Here is a 22,639-nt window from a genome sequence, read left to right as displayed (position 1 = left end):
ACAGCCATTTCCTTTATCTTTTTACTGAAAAATAGATTATACTTTGTCCTTTTATTAGAATAATGATAGCAGAGTTGTATTTATGGTGAGTCATATGGACACAGATTTTTAAAAGAATTTAAAGTCATGACTCACAAAAGGCAACAATTATTTAAACAGCACAAATATTTTTTCTTTTTATTTAACAACTCTTATTTTCAGTTTAACAAAAAATGGCTAAATATATTATAGAGCATTACAAAACTGGGGCAGATTTTTTACAAGCGACAGGACCTCACTTGCAGGAAAAGGAAGCTTATAACTCTGTTTTTCTAAGCTCTTTGCCAAAAGACAGGGCATGTTATTATAGCGCTGTCTTGGATGCTACCAACACTGTGGTATTTGCCTTGTACGCTATTCAAGACTCTTTTCTTTACACTTCTTATAGCAAGGATGTAGACGCTGTTCAGATGCTTGTCTCCGATATTTTGGCCGCTGACTTTTCCTTTCAAGCCTTCTTTGCTTACGAACCTTCGCTCGGTGTTATAAAAAAAGTGATGAAGGAAGCCAATCGCACCACAAAATGTGTGGACCAGATGTGGAGTCACATAATTAAGCAAGTACAATGGTCGCCAAGATCTTTAGCTCTCAAGAAGACAGCGATATTAAAGCAAGCTACCTCTGATGATTTTTCTGTGTTACGGGAATATACCCAAGGCTTTTTACATGACGCATCACCCGACTTGGTTCGAGTGATGGGTGTGGATATAGACCAAATGTGTTGTAGTACCATTGAGAGTGGAAATGCATACTTGCTATTTGCGGATAATATACCAGTGTCAATGACATGGAAACGGAGATCATTGAATGAGGGATGCTCAGTAGCTTATGTATATACGCCTCCCAAGTATAGGCACCAAGGATTCGGAGGCGCATGCGTGGCCATGTGTACAGAATTGTTCTTGCAAGAATTCAAGTATGCGACTTTGTTTATTAAAGGGTCTCAAGATCCCCATAACAATATGTATACCAAGATTGGATATCAGCTTATTGGTGAAGTGGGGAGATACACCATTGAATAAAAATGATTTTTTTTTTTAACGCATATACCTTTACACACTCCGTTTTAGTAACTCAGTGGTCCATCGGCCTTAAATCCAATTGACCGATCATGCTGATAAAAAGCCAAGATATAAATGTAATCTTTTTGACAGATTTCAAGCCAAAAGTGTCAGAAAGAGTCAAATTGATAGATTACACAAGAAAAAAAAATAGAGAGGTGATTTGCACATCACGTGGAATGAGTCATTGTGGAGGATAGGGTGTTGGAAGTTGAGGGGAGCATAAATATGAGAACTGAGTTTTTACGAGAGATAAACCCCAATTCTCTCTCTTTTTCTTTCCTAAAACATCCCAAATCATGTCCTTGAAATTAAAACCTACACTCGAAGAAGTCCAAGCTATTGTATCTGCTGGCAAAGGAAACACCATTCCTATTTATGCTGAATTAGAAGCTGATTTTTTGACACCTGTTTCAGCCTACTTGAAAGTCGCGGATCGTTGCGATTATTCATTCTTGTTTGAGTCTGTGGAAGGAGGCGAAAACATTAGTCGTTACTCATTTATCGGCTCAGGTACGCTTCTGTATATAAACCAAAGAAAATAGTGTTTATTAACATAGAAAAAGAATAGATCCTTACAAGTTGATCAAGGTGGGTAAAGATGAAGCTGTTCATGGCGATCCTCTTGTCCCCATTCAAAAGGAGTTAGCTGATATTAAATATGTCAAAGTGCCCGGACTCCCAAGTTTTACTGGTAAAAGATTATATATATACTTTTTAGGGGTTTCCCGTATATAAACTTTCTAACAAAGCAAGGAAAATGTGTGTGTAGGTGGTGCTGTGGGTTACATTGGTTTTGACTGTTATCAATATTTCGAGCCAAGTATTACAGGCGACCTTGATGATCCTTTAGGTATTCCTGATGCCATTTTCATGATGTGTGATACTCTCGTCATCTTTGACCGTGTGCGTCAAATTGTCAATGTCGTGTCTCATTTCCGTAGTGATGCTACGGACCCTATTGAAGTAGAAAAGGAATACACTAAGGCAGCGGAAGAGATTGAAACCACACTTTCACTCTTAAATGAAGAACGTATCCCTCGTGTTCCTCAAGGACCGGTTACTTTAGGTAAAGAAGCCGTATCTAATGTGGGTGAAGATGGTTATAAGGGTTTTGTAAGTACCTTGAAGCATCATATCAAGGAAGGTGATATCTTCCAAGCCGTTCCTTCTCAACGTTTAGCTCGTCCTACCGACCTTCATCCATTTAACGTGTATCGTCACTTGCGGTCCTTGAATCCCTCTCCTTACATGTTTTATATGAATTTGAAGGGATTTACTATTGTCGGTGCTTCTCCCGAGATGTTGACTAAAGTACAAGATGGCATTGCTTTCACACATCCTATTGCCGGTACACGAAAGCGAGGAAAGACCCCTGAGGAAGACAAGGCTTTAGCTAAAGATTTATTAAGCGATCCCAAGGAGCGTGCCGAGCATGTCATGCTGGTTGATTTAGGTCGTAATGACATCAACCGTATTTGTAAACCCGAATCAGTCAAGGTGGATAAATTGATGGAAATCGAGTTATATTCTCATGTCATGCACATTGTTTCTAATGTGTCGGGCGAATTACGTGATGATAAAACTCCATTTGATGCGTTCCGTGCCATCTTCCCTGCTGGTACTGTGTCGGGAGCTCCCAAGATTAGAGCAGTTAAATTGATTCGTGAATTGGAAAAGGAAAAGAGAGGTATCTATGCTGGTTCAGTGGGTTACTTTGATTACTCGGGTGGATTAGATACTTGTATTGCTATTCGTACTATGGTTTTTAAAGATGGTGTGGCTTACTTACAAGCGGGTGGCGGTATTGTCTATGATTCCGTTGAACATGATGAATACATTGAGACCATGAATAAGATGGGCTCTAATTTGGCTACTATTGATCAATGTGAACGTAAAATTTACGACCAACAACAGGCTAAGCAATAATAATAATAATAATAATAATAAAGATTATGTATTTAAGCAAAAAAAACAAAAACAAAAAAAAAGAAAGAGTGGGAAGCGACAATATATTACAAGAGATGAAAAAGGAAGTAGATAGGAAAGGATTTATGGTGTGTTGATGGAGTTACGAGGAGAGGCAATGGGTTCAGTGGGCTGTTGTTGCTTGATATGAAATAACTTGATGTATGTGTTATTCCAGGGTCCATAGTGAGATACGGATGAAATATAAGTTTGACCCCATAACATACTACGGAACCAAATCACTAGTGCATCACACCAAAGGAATTTACGAATACATACTGCATGAGCCGGTGGTAAGATATCCGAACTAGATACGCCTCGTAAGAAATCAATGATTTGCTCATTACTCATATTTTCAGATTCAACCTTGGGTAATAACTCTTGTATTAAGGATGAGATTGTATCTAGCGGAAGACGAGAATGCCATTGATAAATCTGATAGTTTTTTTCGGGGGTGCATTAGTTTTTATAAATGCATTATAAAAAGACGTTATGAGCAAACTTACCCAGTCATCTGTGGGAATAAATCCATTCTTAGCACCAGGTAGGAGGCTTGTAGTAGATAGGACAGAAGAGACACTGGATTGTCTCATTGGTGAATTGGTAGCAGGAGGGATACTAGATGTACTAGAGACACGCGAGAGAGATGCTTCTGGTAGTTTACCTTTGGCCTTTTCGGATAAAGGTAAACTAGCTGTAGAATCTGGTGAAGCACCCGCTGCTGCTTCGTCGATGGAGTGTCTTGGTAATCTGTGTGTAGCTGCTTCTTTTGACTGACGTAGTCTTTCGATCTCGATCAATGCATTATCTAGACTAAACTCGGCCAATTTTTGAAATTTTTGGTGGTTGCGAAGTATAGCATAGATTAAATTGGGATTATCTAATATTATAGGTTAGCGTTTAGTGTATTGAATAAGTTTGCAAAAAAAATAGTTACTGGAAAATTGGAATTGTATGGTATTGTTCAATGCTTCAAGTAAATACTCTATTAAATGGTGATTGGATTCATCAGCCAACAAAAATCCAGGGGCGGACATGGAGCTGAATAGAGAGACTAATTTGTTTGATGTCAATGCAGATAAATTCTTTAGATAGGGCGATATGTTTGTAATAATCTTGATGAATGCAGGATACAATGTGGATAATGTTCCTCGAGAAGTTGCGATCAAAGAAAAAATGGTCTGATTTTCTATCGCATTAGCAAGTGCATTTCGTTGTTTTTCATATCCATTTGTGTCTTACCAAAATCAAATAATTGGCGTAGGATCCTTGGAAATTAGGCAATCGTATATTAACTGGAAGTGATGCATGACCTTCAAATTGCTTGTTTAGCTTGTCACTAAATGTTCTATCTGAAGAGAGTGTTTGAAGGATAAATGAACACATACGAACAAGTCCCACTTGCGCTATAAAAAAAGGAGAAGATGAGAACTAGGTGATGGTATATGAAATGTGCAACCTACATGGATCGAGCTTGTTTTCACTGGCATAGAAGAGGAGAACAATCATGAGGTCCAATGCTCTTTCCGTTTCCATCAGATAACTTCTAAATCGCTTTATACATGATAAATTAACCCTCTCTTATACCATGAATATTCCCGTACTTACCCCATTCATCTCCAATAACTTCCAACACAACATCATCATTTCTACATGATATCTGACTCTTTTGGAAGTACCAGGCAAATAACTGTTCAAAGTCTAGTAAAAGGATCAGCAACATACTGCGAGTTTTTTTTTTCTCGGGTTACCTGCATAGGACTACTTAATATTCTGTAAATGCCATCTATTAAAAATTGAAAATCTTGAGCCCTGTGTAACTTTGACAAATAATATCGGAAGGCGTTCTCCATTGTTTCGGGCTGATCCCGAGTGTCCACTTGAGGTTGTGATGGTACTTTGGCAAATGCATCTGATTCATTGGAGCCATTAAGATGAATGATATCAGGTGATCTATAATCCAGAACGATCAACAAGACACGCAAACAAAGAGCTACCAATTGTTCCCTTGGGTCGGTGTACATGATGTGATTATAAGGAACGGCTGTCCAACCCATAGGATTAAATTTGCATGCAGTATTGATCATACTACACAGGAAGGCAAGCACAACTTTTCGCTCTGTTCTGCTTACCATGTACTGTAGCCATTTGTCATCCTTGGCCAATATTTGGGGCGGAGGAGTGTACATGGATCGAGAAAGCAAGACGGTTAAGAGTCGGAGTACTTCGGTTCGGTTCATATCATTATCTCTGGAGGATCCGATAGGTGTAGAGGATCCTACGCCTGTTTCCCAGATCACATAATTCACTCGAGATTCTCCTGTGCCCATTGTGGGTGGTAAAGTAAATCCTGCCAAAAACAATGCCTGCAAAGTTACTAGGGAGTCTAGTTAGTGAAGGCCCAAAATGCTGAATACACAAAGAAAAACTCACAGGTTATCAGGACCTCAGCTCTAGGTGGTAATGTTATATACTGTGTAGCCTTCTTTCCGTCTGTTTCAGTGGGTGATGAATCTGATTTTTCAATTAATCTTGGTGTCCAAAAGAACTTTTCTTCCCACTCTGCGCACTCTGGACTTTCAAATACATAAGGCATAATTCGAGTTAATACGCGACAACAGTTGAGTAGATATGGAATCTGAAGTGCTGAACTAGAGTGTAATTGTGCATCCATTTGGTCCATCACCTTTTAACGGGGTAAGTTTTAAATTTTTAATTTTCCATCTCATTATCATTACCTTATCAATTAAAGTCTCGAGATTCTCTCTTGCGCCATCTCTGGTTTTTCTAATGTCGGTAGAACCGACCAAAGTATATACATCGTCAACGGATTCAGGTAATGTCCAAAACTAGAATTAATCAACATTAAACAAAGACTGTTTTTTTTTTTGTAGTAGTAGTTTTTATTATTTTACCAAAGTCCAATAGTCATCTGCGGTTATAGGTACATTCTAATTGAAGAGTTAAAGCTACCTTCTACTTGAAAATAACAAAAAAAAGAGGCGAAAACTTACTCTTTCTTCAAATAAACGGAAAACACCTTTTCTGAAAGCTAATTTACTATCGGTTGCACCCATTAAATATTCTATTCGGGCTAAATAAAAAAAAATAAAAAGAGTAAGAAAGGAAAGAGAGAAGGAGAGAAAGATAAAAAAGGGAGAATTATACTTTATATTTATTTCGGAGACCTTTTTTATTCCATCAATGTGAACAATAAGACAATTGTAAAAATGACGTTTTTACTGATTGTTGTATAAAAAAGTGCGATGATGATCGCATAGTTTATGGTAGCCGATACAAAATGCCATTGACATCAACTGTTTATGGAATGGCTGGCCTTTCTGGAATTGAAATCCTGAAATTTATCTTTTTTTGTTGTAGATCACTATACGTGTGAAATAAACAAAATTTAATTTCTTATCAATTAAAACTTCTTTCCAATTAACAATCATCACTTTCTTGCATTTTGCACTTCATTTCTTTTTTTTTTTTTTAGTAGAATTTCTTGTCTTTTAAAGCCAAATACAACCCACAAGTTGAACATAAACCGAATTTAACCCAGACGAAACGGACAAGTTTGCAAGGCTTTTGAAACTTTACTCATAAGGGCACTTTATTGTAGTTACTGCTGTTTTTGATACGCATGTAACTCTATCCGTGACTCGAGATCGAGTAAAAAGTGGAAATTCTATAAAGAAGGTCAAAAACAACAATTGCCTTGATTTTCTTGAAATTATTCAGTTACATTTTTTGTTATTTATTTATAAAAAAAAAAAAATGAAAAAGAAGCAGTCTTAATGTTGTCATTGGCATGGATTACATAAATAAGGAGTGTTAATTTGCTGACCTTTTCTTCCGTGTTCTTTACAAACGCATGTCAGATTCTTCCATGAGCAAACGAGCTCCTAGCAGTGTGTTAGGAAAACGCGCGTATAGTTTAATCAATGAAGTTACTTCGGATATCTCTAGCATGAGCTCCAGAACAGAATCCTCTGGACCCAAAACTCCTACACCATGGCTGCCTCCTTTCTCTAGCTTATTGATCAATGATTATCCTATCTCTTCTGCCAAACTACATGTCGCAGCAGAAACGACTCCTCCATCCACTATCCCTCCACCCGCAGCAAATAATAAGAGAAAGACTCGCCCACAAGTATTTATGCCGATGATCCCATACTACTTTCATCACAAGGACTTTGGCATCGAGTCCTGTATGCTTCAATTAGAAGGTCAAAAGAACTTTAACAAGTACTACTACATCTAAATGAAAGCAGTCCTACAAAACAAAAAAAAATCTAAATAAAAAAACTAAAAATATTGTTTTTCTTTCCCCCTCTCTCTCTTTTTTTTTTTTTTTTTTTTTTCTTTTTACACTGACAATGTCGATATTACCAACTACTAATAATTATAACCCGTCATCTATGTATGATGGAGGAAGTAGACGCGGTAAACAAGGACCAGCCTTGCTACGAAGATTATTTCGGTTTCCACAAATGGACTTTGAGGTATATCAAAAAAAAAAAAAAAAAAAAAAAAAAAAAAGCGTAACATTCGAATGCTTCATTAACTATTTACCTGGCAGTTTGCTATATGGCAAATGTGTTATTTGTTAATAGCACCGAGAAGAGTGTAGGTTTTTTTTTTTTTTTAGGAAAGCAACTTTTTTAATTTTTATTTTTATTTTTATCATGCAGATATCGAAATATTTATTATCATAAACGTATGAACTTATTTTGAAAAACAAGTGTCTAAAAGAAGCATTAATTCTTTGATATTTATTAGAAACGAAGAACCAATGGTCAAGAGATGATCCAGCATTCCTTGTGTTATTGATCTTGTTTATCACCCGTAAGACACATTTAAATCAAATGTCAGAATTATGTCAATAACCTATTATTATAAAAAAAAAAAGTCAGTGCGATTGTGTGGAGTGTCACATATGATCTGGGCATCTATGGTGCCATCAAGACCGTTTTATCCATGATCTTTTTAGAGTTTTTGTTCATTGGATCTCTGATATCTACCGCTACATGGTATAGTTGCGAAAATATAAGGAGGAAAATATAGTTAACCTTTTTCCTTGTTAAATAACGCAGGTACATGACAAACAAATTTCTTACGCAGAATATAAACACTTATGCAGTGGCTCAAAAAGTAGAATGGCCATATGCATTTGACGTTCATTGTAATTCATTTTTACCCGTGTACATGATCCTCTATGTCGTACAATGGTTTTTTTTACCACTCTTGCTCAAAGATAGTTGGATATCCATGTTGATGGGTAACCTCATGTATTGCATTGCATTAATCTGGTACATGGTGGGCACGTTTCTAGGCTTCAATGGTAAAGAAAGAATAGGTATACACAGATAAACTTTTACTAAGAAATTTGTTTTTTTTTAATAGCCTTACCCTTCTTGGTGCATACGGAATTACTCTTATATCCTATCGCACTTTGTATCGCTTTATTTATTGCTTCCTTGTTTGGTTTAAATATCTCACAATACGTACTTGGACATTACTTTTCACAATAGATTTTTTTTTTTTTTTTTTTTACTTTATTTTAGAATAAATTACAATAGGGATATGTACATATTGGGGGGTATAATTTATTAAGAAACATCGACCATACTATAACGTCTTTGTGTGCCTTTCTTTGGTTGTTGTTGTTCTTCATGACCACCCTCTAGACCCCCAGCAGCCATAATGACCCAATGTACAGTACCGTGTCTTAAACTCTCCGAGTACTCACTTGGGAAATGATCATTCAAAAAGAAGGGAAAAATAATACGAAATAGGATCCGTATCTTATTCTCGCGAGCCAGCCTACGGATCACGTAACGGTTTAAAAGACCCGAAAGATGTAAAAAGGAGATATGTCTGACTGGCACAGGTTCATTGGTGTATGGGTTGGGAGGGTAGATGGTGATATTAAATGCCGAGTCAATATAAACAAGGGTTCCAGGTGGTGTACTTTTTGGGGAAGAGAGGAAAAAATCATATGTCAATCAAGGTTATACGTAATGTAATTGAGGTCACTTACTAGTATTTCCACATGGTGGGTGTTCTTGGGACAATATCATTATTATAAACATGGTGGAAAATCTTACTCGTCATGCGAGGGCTAAATACTTTGGAGAACTCGGCGTCACCAATCTTGGGTTGGCCATAAGTGTATAAGCCGGAGAAATGTTCAAGCAAAGGGCTTTTAGACTGTAACATCTTTGCCAAAAATACTATTTATAGCTATTAGTTGAAAGTACCATTATCAAATATAGCACTTACTTGTGCTCAGGGCACCGCCTAGTGAATGACCCGTAATGAACAGCCTCTTTTTTTATTTGATGGTGCAGTTGTACTCCCATGTGATAAACCCGATCTTCTTCTGGATGATTGAGTCGCATCATGATCTCGTTTGATCAAGTGAAGGATGTGCTCTTCGGCCAAGGCGTACATACTATTGGATCGAATATCCGTATCAGGCCCCATCCAACTACTATCAACAGGCTCCTTGACATGGTGAAATAAATTAAACGTGACAAACTTAATAATCTTTCCCAGCCCTTGAACAGCAGAAACAATCGTTCGGTACACAGACGTATTAATCAATTCTATCCTTAAAATAGCACTATTTGACACAGGTTTGTTAGTGTCTTTTCGGACTTCTTCGGTCGCTTGAGGTCTTTTTTTATTGGGCTCTCCCATTGCATTCCAAAAGCCCTTGTGCACTCTTCCCATAGGCCCCCATTGTGATTTCACATCCGTCATGCTGACAGTAATGTTCGTCAAGTAGTTTTGGATATTAAGAGGATTGGTTCTAAATGCAATTGGTGTTATTTACTTTTACATATTTTTTTTACAAATATATCTTGTTTGTACCCTCTGAACACCAATAAAATGTCATCATCCTTTTCCGTAATAAATGCGCAAATGTTCTAATATAAAAAAGTTTAATATAAAACCGTGTGTAACCTCCCTTCCCCCACACATTTATGTTTAAAATGTTTACCCCACCTTGTACGCAATAGGACGAAATGTGTGATCCACATCAAATCCAGCCTTCTTCAACTCATACTTGATCACATCAACATCTTCATATACCAATCTGCTGGCAACTGAAAGCGTATATGCTAACGGTACCGAGTACTTGGGTCGTTTTAACAAGGAAGTGAGTTCTCGGGATTCAGCTCCACCATCCTCTGTCATGCGTAATTCTTTTCTCTTTTTAAATAATTCTCGGTCCTCTAAATGCTTGGTTCTCGGGATACTGTCATCGAACATTTCTATGCGTGGATCCATAGCATTCGTAATAGCTACGTGACAATATATTCATTAGTATCCATCTAAAAACAGTAATCATAAACTTACAGTAGTTTCGTTTGGACGGGTGTCTGCCTACAACAAATCTTAGCAAGGCTCGTACAAGCTGATCACTCATGAGTAAAACAATAAATCCCAAGAAAAAGAAGAAGCGAATAACAATAGAAAAGAGTGGGCCTATAAATGTGGTGCCTGATAAATAATTAGCGATGGGAGCCAGTGTTTTACTGACATTGTTCAGCATAGTGAAAACAATGGGGGAACCGTGCTTGACTGTCTTGTAGCCCAAGAACAGAAATGTAGAAAGACCCATGCTAATGAAGGACAAAGCGAATAAAATGGTGCTTAGGAACATGAGATTGTCTTGTAACGCATAAATTGCAAATAGAGCAGGAATCGAGGAAATCACGGACGCAATTGCAAAGTAAATTCGGTTTTTTCCTTGAGCCATTTGTCTTATTTCATTGACTCACCTTCTTTTCTTTTTTCTTTCCTTTTTTTTTTACTTAGATTACAAAGGAAAAAGAAAGAGAAAATAAAGGGGCAAAAATAAAGCCTATATATACATACTGGACAGTGTGTGAAGCACATGCCATTTCAGAGCGGAAACACAAATCATCAGTGACTGCAGGACATCTCACAACATTTTTTAAGGTTTGCCACCATTGACCCCGTGCTACCCGTGCGAAATACATATCCTATTGACCTGACACCTTCAACCCGAACGCCTAAAAGTACTCTATCTCCCTTTATACCACTGACCGTTTCAGCTACATTCATCGGTCACACAGATCACTTAAGTCTGTGGGTCAATTATGCTCAATGTCAGCTATAATTTCTGGATCGAAAAGCATCATCTTATAAAAATCTTTTATTGCTTTGTTAAGATTGTAGTGTCATTCTCCTTTAACAGATAGCATCAATAATTGAGGTTTCACTTGGAGTGGATTTAGGTTGTTGTGCAACTTTTGGTGTCAAGGTAATAGTTTCCAACGTAACCACATTCTCAGTGGAGCACTGGTATACCAATGTCTTTTTTGTCTCCTTTGGCTCAGATTTGTTGGGGTTGACAGCGGCTAAAGAAGGCGGGATTTTGGAAGGATCTTTATCTTGCATTTCAAACATTAGGTGAGTGCCAATGGTTTCATCGACAGTGCCTTCTAATGTAAGTTCACCTAATTGTAAGTAAGGTTTTCCTTCTTCCAGTCCCTGTCATTTTCTTTTGGTCAGTTATAAGATTGACAAGTGAGTTTAGGCGTTTTACTTACAATGATTCTACAGCCACCATTTTTGATAGAAACTTCGTCTATAAATTCTGAAGGGGCTATGCTTCCCAAGTCGAATACGACATAGGTCGTCTACTTTAACATGAACTTAATATCGGCCTTGTTACAAAGCAGAAAAAAAAAGAGAGAGAGAAATTACCTCTTCCTCGTATTCTGAATCGCTCATATGAAAAAAAAAAAAATATATACAGTTTCACTGTGACAAAAAAATAAAGACTGTCTGATACTTAATGTATTTTTTTTCAAACGTACTTTATACTCCCCGGTCCTGTCCGGCCAAAATCCGGGTTGGACAATATCAAGTTTTTTTTTTTTTTTTGATTTCACAAAGTCTTACGTTCATTAACGTGCCACATCACACTTAACTATAGGTAAATGCTATTACTAAAACGCTACTAGACAATTACTAAGTTCGGAATTTCTTTTTCCATAAGCTTGGGGGTATTGTCAGATGTTTCCATCATAGATAAAGGCTGAAACATTATAAATGATTATCTAAATAAACATATAAATTGTCCTGACATAAGCTCTTGTTTATCATATTATAAATAAATTCGTTCACACACTTTTTTAGTTAAATAAACAATTAAATCATCCTGACGTAAACCAGTCCTTGTTTATCAGTCAACATATAAAACCTGTTCACACACACACTTTGTTCTTTTCTTCTTCTTTTCATTTTTTTTTTTAAAAAAAATTATGCATAGTACTATCTTTTGTATGAAGGATAATAATAAGTATTGTAAAAAGGTTGGTTAGCCAATAATAATTTTCGTTTTTTAAAGAAACGCTGACACGCTTCACTACGTTTATCTTTTTCGTAGTATTCATCAAGCTATCAAATGTCACAAGAACAACTAAGCTCTCTCTCTCAATGTGCAGATACACATCTTATGCTGGCATCTAAAGTGCAATCACAAAGAATCCGGTTATCAGAAGAGGTGCTTGATTTAAGGGTGTTCGATTTAAGGGTGTTTTCTATTTAAGGGTTTATTTATGAAAAACACCTTCGGCACTATTTTATTTGAGGGTGAGATTTCATATCTCTGACCCTTATTTTAAGCGGTGTAATACCTTCTTTGGAGGTTAGTATTCACGTTTTTGATCAACTTTATTTAATGTCCGAATAACAAACATTTTTTTCGCAGCAATGATAGACAAGTTTGCGTCTGTCGCGTCTAACCTAGGTAGTCGCGGCTTTCGATATAAGGGCGTAATTTCCAGAAGTTTCTGTCACCCTTAAATTGAGCGGCTACTGTATGTGATCAACTACTATGAACAAGGTTTCTCCTCTTTCTAATTCTTTATTCTCTTTGTAACAACATTTGTAACAGATATTTGATGAAGGTGAAAGCTCTTCAAAGCCAAAAAAAACTCAAAAAGTATGTTTTGTATTGCGCGAATAATATACTTTTTGGATTAATTGACTGACTACTTACATATAATATCATACTGCATCAGATCGGATCAAAAGACACAGTTCGTTTTTCTGGTTTAGATGGTACATTAGGAGAAAATCTGCTGAATCTTGCAGATGAAATGGAGGTCGAGGATGCAAAATCTAGATACTTTTACTAGTAAGTTTTTATATAGTCTCTAGCATAAATATTATGATGTTATAACTCTTCTCTATTATAGTTTGTCCAAAAATTGTATCTTGGACCTAACAAATCAGCCAACAAATTTGCAACTGAGCCACTTCACCGCTCCTGTTCAAAAACTAATTAAGGCCAAGTTCACACTCCTTGCACTCGATTCAGAGTCTATGAATATTCCTACACTTATCAAGCAGATCAAAAAGGTAAATACGTTTGCTTTGCAAATGAGAACCATGATGAATGATTTAACGAGTTTTATGTGCAATACTTTCTTGTTTAAAGATCAAAACTGACAGACTCCCCTCGTTAAAAAAAAAATGCATCGATTGTATCCAGTAGGTTGGCTGAAGCAATTGTACTACACGTGGTTGGTTGTGTTGTCAAGAGCCTGAACGCCACCATCCATACCATCTACAAATACCGCACCAGAAATCTAGAAGATAAAAATATCAAAATAATCTATGATTACATGTACAGTATTTGTAAATTGTAAATGCGGAGATAGAATCTAACAAAAACCATTGTAGTTTGTCTATGCACGCAGAACGACATTGGATTTACTTACAATACCCCGTCCATTTCATGTCGTCTGCATGCGATTTATCATTTTGAAGTATAAGCATTATCATTCGCAAATACAGCCAAGCAGCATTTCCGCTACAAGGCCTATCTCACAAGTAAAGGTTTTCAAGCACGAGGCTTTATTTTTAGTACGCATCTGGTACAATTCAAAACACAGTAGCATCGTTTTCAGTATGGATTCTGACTTAGAGGCTTTCGGCCATTATCCAGCAGATGGTAGCTTCGCGGCATTGGCCTTTCAACCAGCCGCAAATACCAATTATCTGAATGAAGGGTTCCTCTTGTACTAAATGCTCGCTCTAACTACAGTGAGGAAGATTACAAGCTCAAATTCTGGGCCCACATCATTGAGGTTTTTTTGCTCATAAGTAAAATATGACATTACGTTGGTAAGAAAGTTTAACCCAGTTAATATTATCTTGTTATATTTCCTTATTGACCCAATACTTTGTCTATTTAAAAGGGGGGTTACAATCACCACTCCATGCAAATCCAAATGCCTCAGATTTAAGCTGGATTTATATGTCCTCGTCATGAATGATGAAAAAGTAGTAGTCGATGGTATGGCAGCAGAGATTGCAAAATGGCCATCAAGAATAAATTGTATAGTGATAAGTTGAGGTCGACCCTGGCAAGCAAATGTCACCTCAACAGTTTTTTGGAGACAGCTCCTTTTGCCACTGTAAAGGAAATCAGAAGCATGAGGTTCCCAATCATGCAAATCATGGGCATGGACGCTCATGTCTATGTTGTAAGACTTCCTTCCCGTGGCGTTTATGTCATTGATGAAGAGTTCAGTTTTTCTTTCCCTTCCAAGCTCAAGCAATTACCTGATTTAGAAAGGCTGATCGATGGATTGAGTATGGTGGAAGTAAGTATTAAGTAGCTATCGAAAGCTTTCAAAGGGAAAAATTAGAATTGAAGGCACTAATAATGAAATATTTAGACGATGTTGGACGATCTTTCCTTGATTTATGAAACTTGCCAGAACAATCCAACTAATGCCATGGAAAGAGTTATGAAAGAGTCTAGTCGTAAGAAGAAATTAGTTTTTTTTTTTTCACAGAAAAAATTGTCGTTGGCAGGCAAAGACCGCAAATACATCCAATTAAACGTGAATGTGGCAAACGGTATTGGTTTACACAGAAAAATAAAAAGAATAAAAGAAAAACAGGGACTAAGTTAAATATCTAGTATGGTTTTTATTCCAGGTTAAAGATTTATTGCTTTGAACAAAGAAAAAGTTGTTTATTTCCTTGACCAACGAGCCACATGAAATGTAAGCGTCACGGTTTGCTCTTGTTGCCTTCAGTCTTCGCCATTACTTTGTTATTCTACCATTTCCCTCTTTTATAAATACTGTCAAAAATATTGTTTCTTTCTTTTCTCTTTTCTTTTCTTTCTTTATTCTATTTCTCCACTTTAACGAACATTACACTTTAGTTGGTTTTTTTTTTTTTTTTTTTTTGCTTGAATAATTAAAGTCACATATTACACATCATAAATCGTATCGATCTTTTAATGCTGTCAGACTTCCAGGCCTGCCTATCGAAAAGCTTTTTGCCACTCTTGACGCATCGGAGATTTTCATGGGATTGCTGGATTTAAAAAAGAACTTGAACTTTAGTGTTTTTTATCGGGTACTGCTGGGGATGCTCTAATCTATTGGCATACTTAATAGCGTAATGCTCACTTCTTTTGCTAGTCGGAAGAAATAGCAACTCTATAACATGTACGCCAGTATTAAAAAGCTTTAAGTTCCATACGTCACTCAAGTCAATGTAGGTGCAATTACAGCGCAGATGGTTATTGCGTTTAGCCGTAATTTTTTTTTTCATTTTCTTTATTTTAAGGATTTTATAAAGCTGAAACTCACGAAATTGCACATAATGCCATAAGTTGATACGAAGACCAATCCTAACCATTCTGTGCACCCATCTCATGTGTTAAAAGGTACTCTTCAATTGTTTGACGATTTCGATGTATCAGCGATAATTACCGAGGTAACCATCTCACACGAATGCTTTTTATTTCAATTGGTGATTTTTGCGTTGTTAAGGAAAAAAAAAATTTGCAGCTTTTACAACCAATATTTATACTTTTTTTTATTTGGTTCGGGGGTTATATTTTATTTAGCCGTCCCCGAACAAGCCTTTTGATAAATTTAACTTGTCACAGATACAGTATGTAGCACCTATCCAATCGTAGCTTCAATAAAAAAAAAAAGCCGTAAACTCCTTTCCCAAATTGGTCAGACGATCTTCAACATGTTTACAGCGGTGCATAGATGGATACTAAAGCCATAGACACTCCGTCTTCTACTTAAATTTTTCACATGAATTTGTGGGTGAAGTATCTGCTTATTGAAAGTGACTAAATTCGACTATTGTGAGCGAGTATTAAGCAATAGAACTTTGGTTAACAAATCTATTAAATAACTCAGGTTTACTCGTCTTTGTAACAAATAATTGTTTATAAAATGAGATAGCATTTATTAATTAAATTCTTTAAACGGAAGTTCCGGTCTGAGTTGCTTCAGCCTGTAAATTGCTAGAACATGATACACAGATATCTATGAGTGTCCTCTTTTTTTGCTGTAGTCCGAAAATGACTGTTCATTGGCCTGAATTTAAAGTGCGAGTAATGCGTTATTTTTAGAATCTGTTTGTAATTTTTCAAAGCGTACCCTCTGTGTTGATGGATGTACGTAGTGGTAGCTACAAACAAGATATTATTATTTCTTTCAAAGATTGATTACTACCAGTTGACTAGAATTTTTTCTATTTGGCCTTGATAAACAGAGTTGTACATGGTCGACATAATCGTTCTGGCCTTTTAAAGTCCAAGCAAAATACGTTGTAACCCAAAGCAACGGTCAAATTCCTGTTCCACACAAGAGAAATGAAATTTTCTTCAGATATAACACCAGCTCATTGAAAACTTGAATATAATTTTGGTCACCATTAGAACTTAACTAAAGACGATCCCATGTACATAGTAGAAATTGGTTGAAAAGAAAAAGCGTATCATTATACTGTGGTCTTTTGGTCGTCATTGATGTATTTGTCTTTACTTACCAATGATTGATTTGTCTTTGATGTTTTAGTTCAGCTGTCCCAAATATTGAAACATCTAAATTTATTATTTTGAAGTAGATTAAACACGGTATAAATTTGAAAAAAAAAGGAGTTGAGATGATATATACGCAGTTTGTTGTATTAAGTAAAAAGAAAAGAAAATGAAAAAGAAAAAGAAAAGACTAAAATGTATGCTTTTTTCTTTTTTCTCATTTTTTTCTTTGGAGTTTTTGCATTAAGAGGGGGAGGAAATATTAAGAAAAGATAGATGATAGAGAATATACAAAAAAAAAAAAGGGGACCCATGATTACAACATGCCAGAATCCCTTAATGCATTTTGTAATAAGGTTTCTCTAACAGCAGCAAACACAAATCGAATCTATAAAAGAAAAAGGGTTTAATATCTTTTAAATGTACATAAATGGAATAAAAGTAACTTACATTAGAAGTGTCAGTAGCTTGTGTAAGACTATTATAATTATAAATCAAAAAATAAGAATTACTGGAAAGAAAAGAAAAATTAAGAGCGACTTACTGAGGATAGATGTTTAGCTTGTTTCTGTTACACTGCAAAAATCGCCATAGGATATATTTAGCAGCTTTATTTGCATCGTTTCCCCCTCCGTAATCAGGAAAGTAATTTTCAAGTGGAGCACCGGCAATCTTTGCTTTAAATATATCCACCTTGTTTAAAAAGAGCATGATAGATGAATGAATAAACCATCGACTGTTCACAATAGACTCAAATAAGGCCAAACTTTCAAGCATTCGATTCTAAGCAAATATGATTAATAAGGTAGTAGATGCAAATAACTCTAAAAAATACCTGATTTGATTCTTCCAATAGGACTTGGTCATATTCACTTAATGCTACACAGAAAATAATGGATGTCACTGCGTCAAAACAGTGGATCCATTTTTTCCGTTCTGAGCGTTGTCCACCAACATCAAACATACTTAAAAAGGAATTAAAATCACATGTTAAATATGATGTATATGGATTTGCCTTACTGTATTAATAAACTTCCTAATTGAAACTGTATTTCTGTAATTCCTGTAGTCTTTAATCTTGCCCGCAAGACGTCTTGTTCATTTGGTAAATAATTTGCTTGGCCTACACGATCAAGTGAATCAAAAAAACTAGGTATTCGTTAGTTTTCTCTCTCTCTCTCTCTCTCTCTCTCTCTTGATCTATTTAGTTTGCTATTTACTATGGTGCCGAGTCCATCAGATATAATCCATTCTCTCGTTTTGTGAAGCATGTAATCACAGAGGGGTCTTTCCATAATAGCTTTATTAAGGCAATGATTTCTGGGCTTAATTGACTCTTTGGGTTTCCTGAAACTCTATAGGCTAATATTCGATCAACATTGTTCTAAAAGGGACAGGTAAGTTAAGGCAGTATGGATAAGGAAAATGTTTTTTTACGTTTAATTCAGGCCTCTCATAGGTCATGCCCGCTTCTGCTATGGTTTGGATAATTGTCTGTGCTGACTCGACAACATTACGATATACTGTTGCTCGCCATGTAAATAATTCGTCTTCTGAATATCCATTGAGGTTGATAATCTTCATCTGCTTTAACAATGTTGACTTTCCAGATTCACCAGACCCTATATGTAAACACTTCAGTTTCTTAATGACTCATACATGTGAATATTAATATGAATGTACCCAATAACAAAATCTTGCATTCTTTTTCTCTGTTGCTTTTCTCTTTTTCAATGAGTTTATCAATTTCATTACTACGTTGATGCTCATGGTTGTCTTCTTCCGAAGAATGACATAGCCCCATATTAAGTAAAAAACTAACGAAATAATATATAATTTTTGAAGGTGTATCAGACAGAAAGAAAAAAAAATTCAATTGTTTTTTTGATACCCTCTAAGAAAACGCATCAACTCCGATTTAGGTGAGGTGAAACACCTGCCCCCCACCCCCCAGGTCCTTGCCACAAGTTTTTTTTTTTTTGTGTTAATTTGACGCGCTTCTTTTTTCTTTCTATTCAACTGCAATTGCTTCAAAAGGTTTCACCAGAGCGTATCTCAGCTTAATCTGATTCTTTTACGACAAGTCTAATATGGACACTCGTCCATTAGATGGTCTTTATGAATGCACAGAGATAACTATAATGCGCATATAGTTGCATCTCTTTGTTGTGCATAATTGAATTGTTTGACTTGTGGACCGTATTACATCCCATAATTACCTTCTAAGCATGGATTATTCTACAAATTCGGGATAGTTACTGTCAATACAGTATTGGTGTAACTATACGCTTTTTTATTCATACACTATCGCAGTAGGCGAATTCCAAGTGTTACATTTTAAAAAAGCAGTACAATGTTACCTCACAGACTGTGCACATGAAATGTCAAATGACAATATAAACAATGTGTTTAAGCTTTTCTATTATGGCTTTTAAAAGGAAGCAACCCCTGCCTACTAATGGATGTTACATAAATGCATTATGATGCTGAAGGGGCTACATACTTATTGCACGTGCGGGCTGAACAGGGCAAAAAAAAAAAAAAAAAAAAAAAAAAAAAAAAAAAAAAAAGGATTGGCTTGTATTTGGAATATCTATGCAATTAGTATGTTATTATCACAAATTGGAGTTTAATACGGGAAAAATATAAAGTATGAATAGTTGCCACGAGTATAAATGTTACCACGGCTGGTGAAACACGTACCTATCATCGTGGCACTTTATATTTTGTGGGGGTAATGCTATCTAAGTACATTAGTCTGGAAGTCTAAGCAAAAACAGAACCATACCAAAACTAACCATAAGGTATGATGAAGCTATTAAAAAAAAGGGTATGAATACAAAAGAAACTTACCCATAATACTTTCTTAATCCGTGCAAAATCCAATCTCCACATTGTTACACTACAAGATCTCAGATTATAGTTCAAAAATAACATATTCGACGCTTTTCTGTAGATGTACCCGACGGTGCCCGTACAATGGCAATATATGTAACGAGACGAACAAAAAGTTACCTTTTTTATACAACACTTAGATAAAAAATTGCTTCTTTACAAATTATAAATAAATGTAGACATTATATGCTGCCGATGTAACTGGCCATTGAGACAACAAAAGATTTAAAGTTGATACGACGGTACAGATCTATTGATCAGGTATTACAACGTAACAGCTATATGTCTCCAATTATACTAGAGTTTATTTACTACGCTGTGTAGCAACACCATAAATACTGTCATACTAACTTTGTTACAATTAAAGATTTGCTGCCTACCATGAGATTTTAAAAATGCCTCAAATATGCATAAACTGTGCAATCTCTTCTTTTTGATTGTTTGTAAGTACGAATTTAATAGAGATTGTAACTCCGTTTTAATGATCAATAGGATCTTATCAGTGTTTTATTTCATCTTCTATTGACTTATCCTCACTTCTACTTTCTGTACCTTGGAACAAATTTGATGCAGATATCCTTGTTTGGTAATTTTTGTTTAGACAGAAATAGCGAAACAAAACTTAAAAATTAAATTGCCAGGACTACCTGCAGCCAAGCGACTCATTCTATTAGCTTCTCTAAGAATGTACTGTGATCAGTTTGGTAAGAATAATACCTCTTGCATATCTCCATAGGAAACCCCGAGGTAGAATATATATATGATATTCATTTGTGGCGAATCATATCAGTTCCCGAGGTCCCAAAAAAAATTATGCATAAATAGGCGATGCCTTCCAAAAAAAAAGAAAAAAGAAAGGAGATTATTTTTTTATTCTTAACTCATTCTTTGTTACCAATTATGAGATCGACAGCTGGTAGACTAAATAGATAATCACTTAAAATTATTTATACTAACACCTAATAAAGCAGTATGTATTGTCTTAGTCGTGTTTACTGCAGCAATTCATGCAACAGACATCACTTACAAAGTCATATCGTTGGTCCCCAATGGCGAAACAGTTGCTGTCATTGTAAACAACCATATTTACCCATTGACAAATGCCAACTCAAACTCTAGCTTACTTCATTTTGGTGAAGCTCCTGCCCCAAATAATGGCGATTACAAATATGTCATTATTGAAAATGAGAACAACCAAATCGTGGAAAGCGAAAATTTCACTCGTACTATTAGCGACGGGACAACAAGTACACCAAATGATTACTATGGAAGATCGTGGAATTATTTTGATCTGCCAGAAATGCCGGATATTCTTCCTTCACTCCCCATCATTCACCGAATTCAATCCAAGCTTCACATCCACAATGAAATTCCTACAATTCATTTTTATGGTGATCAGTCTCTGGTAGATATGATCCATCAAAACCAGACAGCTGACATTGATATACATTTAAACATGACTTATATCAGGTAAAAGAAAATTCATAGATTCATTCCTTTTTCTTGGTCATAAAAATAGACTTAATCATGTACATGTCTTACCTTTAGTCCTGACGACGTTGTCCACTTTCCCAACGTCACAGTAGCACTGTCTGGACACTCAACGAGGGGTCTTTCTAAGGTGTCCTATTCTTTTAAAACGCCTACTGATGATTATTTGTATGGCTATCGTCGGATCAAGTTACGATCCATGTCTATGGATTCGTCTTACATGAGAGACTATATGAGCTATGGCGTTGCAAAGGCCATTGGTCAACCTTCTAGTGAATATAGTTACGCACGTCTATACATCAATGATCGAGCTATTGGGCTTTTCGGTGTTGCCGAGGCATTTAAGGCACCCTGGATACGTAACGAATTTGCTAATGGAGATGCCAACTTTGACCATGGTGCACTTTACACGGCAGATATCTTTGGTGGAAAAGAACTATTTGGTGCCCTTGAGAACGGCGATGGAAGACCTAAAGGTTCTCCTGACGGGGAGATGCAACCTTTAGACAGTCCCGCTGAACTATCCTATCTAGGAAGCAATGTTAGTCTTTATAGTGCAGGTCAATATGATGTAAAAGAAGATCCCTCGTCTGGCTCCCCTAATTATACTAGAATCATGGATGTAAGCAAATTTATCTCAGAACAGCCCACTATACCTCTCGACAATGATTCTACTGTTTCACTCTGGGAAAAAGAAATTGATGTCGTGAGTTTTCTTCGTGGTCTGGCTCTTGAAATTATTTTGTCTGATACCGATGGCTATCTGACAATGGGAAATAACTATATACTTTATAATGACCTTGTACACCAACGCTTGGTTTTTAGTGGCCAGGATTTTGACTTAACCATGGGTACCATGTTTTATAATGCTTCTAAAATGCTCAGTGGTAACTATTCCGATTACCCTGGGTTTTACAAGCGTCCCGTACCACCTGCTTTGATGGCTGTGCCTCATTTTAAACAAGAATTCGAGAACTTGCTTATTAATATTACTACGGAACTTGTAAACAACAAAGTACTGGGAAATGTTATTAGAGGAGTTTACAACATGATTGAGCAAGACGTAGCGTGGGATCAGAGCTTACCACGTGTAGCTAGTGATATTTTGCCTGGCGCAATTGGAAATATTAACTCGTCACTTTCAAATGATGCAGAACAGATGTTCCAAGGGGTGTCGTTTCAAACTGCTGTTTTTGGACCTTCGGTTTCTAATTACACAATGAGCCTACTGGATTGGTTATCTATTCGCAGTAATAATATTTTAACATTTTTCAACCAGCCGTTGATTGAATGATAAACATTATCTTAAAAAAATAAATAAATTCAGTTT

The 22,639-nt window shown here is 36.1% G+C and overlaps 10 protein-coding genes across 10 annotated transcripts; 6 read left to right on the top strand and 4 right to left on the bottom strand.

The window, feature by feature from the left end:
- Positions 1-174: 174 nt before the first annotated feature.
- EV154DRAFT_550454 (uncharacterized protein) lies at positions 175-1,083 on the top strand. Its single transcript, XM_051604926.1, has one exon. The coding sequence runs from the start codon at positions 213-215 to the stop codon at positions 1,059-1,061; it is 849 nt and encodes a 282-aa protein (XP_051459139.1). The 5' UTR covers positions 175-212; the 3' UTR covers positions 1,062-1,083.
- A 235-nt stretch (positions 1,084-1,318) lies between these two features.
- EV154DRAFT_462049 (anthranilate synthase component I) lies at positions 1,319-3,029 on the top strand (the record flags this gene model as incomplete). Its single annotated transcript, XM_051597574.1, has 3 exons — positions 1,319-1,613; positions 1,672-1,794; positions 1,873-3,029. Exons 1-3 carry the CDS (start codon positions 1,400-1,402, stop codon positions 3,027-3,029), a joined length of 1,494 nt encoding a protein of 497 aa, XP_051459138.1. The 5' UTR covers positions 1,319-1,399.
- Positions 3,030-3,097: 68 nt separating this feature from the next.
- EV154DRAFT_503922 (high-temperature-induced dauer-formation protein-domain-containing protein) lies at positions 3,098-6,214 on the bottom strand. The gene is made up of 11 exons (XM_051600972.1): positions 6,083-6,214; positions 5,984-6,019; positions 5,807-5,917; positions 5,502-5,754; positions 4,820-5,445; positions 4,677-4,769; positions 4,532-4,622; positions 4,311-4,474; positions 4,006-4,249; positions 3,575-3,948; positions 3,098-3,503 (listed from the first exon to the last, which is right to left on the bottom strand). Exons 1-11 carry the CDS (start codon positions 6,143-6,145, stop codon positions 3,153-3,155), a joined length of 2,406 nt encoding a protein of 801 aa, XP_051459137.1. The 5' UTR covers positions 6,146-6,214; the 3' UTR covers positions 3,098-3,152.
- A 1,204-nt stretch (positions 6,215-7,418) lies between these two features.
- Positions 7,419-8,671, top strand: EV154DRAFT_503915 (UNC-50). Its single transcript, XM_051600971.1, has 7 exons — positions 7,419-7,573; positions 7,651-7,697; positions 7,763-7,788; positions 7,851-7,916; positions 7,981-8,101; positions 8,165-8,412; positions 8,475-8,671. Exons 1-7 carry the CDS (start codon positions 7,448-7,450, stop codon positions 8,600-8,602), a joined length of 762 nt encoding a protein of 253 aa, XP_051459136.1. The 5' UTR covers positions 7,419-7,447; the 3' UTR covers positions 8,603-8,671.
- On the bottom strand, positions 8,545-10,901 carry EV154DRAFT_503912 (uncharacterized protein). Its single transcript, XM_051600970.1, has 6 exons — positions 10,437-10,901; positions 10,083-10,381; positions 9,948-10,003; positions 9,428-9,885; positions 9,112-9,304; positions 8,545-9,041 (listed from the first exon to the last, which is right to left on the bottom strand). Exons 1-6 carry the CDS (start codon positions 10,837-10,839, stop codon positions 8,681-8,683), a joined length of 1,770 nt encoding a protein of 589 aa, XP_051459135.1. The 5' UTR covers positions 10,840-10,901; the 3' UTR covers positions 8,545-8,680.
- Positions 10,902-11,108: 207 nt separating this feature from the next.
- EV154DRAFT_503910 (uncharacterized protein) lies at positions 11,109-11,891 on the bottom strand. Its single transcript, XM_051600969.1, has 3 exons — positions 11,814-11,891; positions 11,657-11,746; positions 11,109-11,597 (listed from the first exon to the last, which is right to left on the bottom strand). Exons 1-3 carry the CDS (start codon positions 11,838-11,840, stop codon positions 11,295-11,297), a joined length of 420 nt encoding a protein of 139 aa, XP_051459134.1. The 5' UTR covers positions 11,841-11,891; the 3' UTR covers positions 11,109-11,294.
- A 1,277-nt stretch (positions 11,892-13,168) lies between these two features.
- Positions 13,169-14,233, top strand: EV154DRAFT_418113 (uncharacterized protein; the record flags this gene model as incomplete). The annotated part of the gene is made up of 3 exons (XM_051595825.1): positions 13,169-13,251; positions 13,313-13,546; positions 14,128-14,233. Coding segments are annotated over 3 exons (423 nt in total), but the record flags the coding sequence as incomplete, so codon positions are not given.
- EV154DRAFT_601379 (uncharacterized protein) lies at positions 14,067-15,086 on the top strand (the record flags this gene model as incomplete). Its single annotated transcript, XM_051607226.1, has 5 exons — positions 14,067-14,243; positions 14,318-14,725; positions 14,801-14,888; positions 14,940-14,984; positions 15,049-15,086. The coding sequence occupies exons 2-5, from the start codon at positions 14,438-14,440 to the stop codon at positions 15,084-15,086; spliced, it is 459 nt and encodes a 152-aa protein (XP_051459132.1). The 5' UTR covers positions 14,067-14,243; positions 14,318-14,437.
- A 2,153-nt stretch (positions 15,087-17,239) lies between these two features.
- EV154DRAFT_479985 (putative guanine nucleotide-binding protein alpha-3 subunit) lies at positions 17,240-19,153 on the bottom strand (the record flags this gene model as incomplete). Its single annotated transcript, XM_051598302.1, has 9 exons — positions 17,240-17,311; positions 17,374-17,401; positions 17,468-17,706; positions 17,759-17,888; positions 17,944-18,072; positions 18,144-18,307; positions 18,361-18,545; positions 18,583-18,740; positions 19,143-19,153. The coding sequence occupies 9 exons, from the start codon at positions 19,151-19,153 to the stop codon at positions 17,240-17,242; spliced, it is 1,116 nt and encodes a 371-aa protein (XP_051459131.1).
- Positions 19,154-20,503: 1,350 nt separating this feature from the next.
- On the top strand, positions 20,504-22,623 carry EV154DRAFT_550444 (coth protein-domain-containing protein; the record flags this gene model as incomplete). The annotated part of the gene is made up of 3 exons (XM_051604925.1): positions 20,504-20,522; positions 20,805-21,288; positions 21,367-22,623. The coding sequence occupies 3 exons, from the start codon at positions 20,504-20,506 to the stop codon at positions 22,601-22,603; spliced, it is 1,740 nt and encodes a 579-aa protein (XP_051459130.1). The 3' UTR covers positions 22,604-22,623.
- Positions 22,624-22,639: the final 16 nt, after the last annotated feature.

The sequence above is a fragment of the Mucor mucedo genome, assembly GCF_025094135.1.
Source record: "Mucor mucedo strain NRRL 3635 chromosome Unknown EV154scaffold_31, whole genome shotgun sequence".
Lineage (NCBI taxonomy): Eukaryota > Fungi > Mucoromycota > Mucoromycetes > Mucorales > Mucoraceae > Mucor > Mucor mucedo.
The sequence above is the reverse complement of the archived record's forward strand: the minus strand, read 5'-3'. Positions and strand labels throughout refer to the sequence as shown.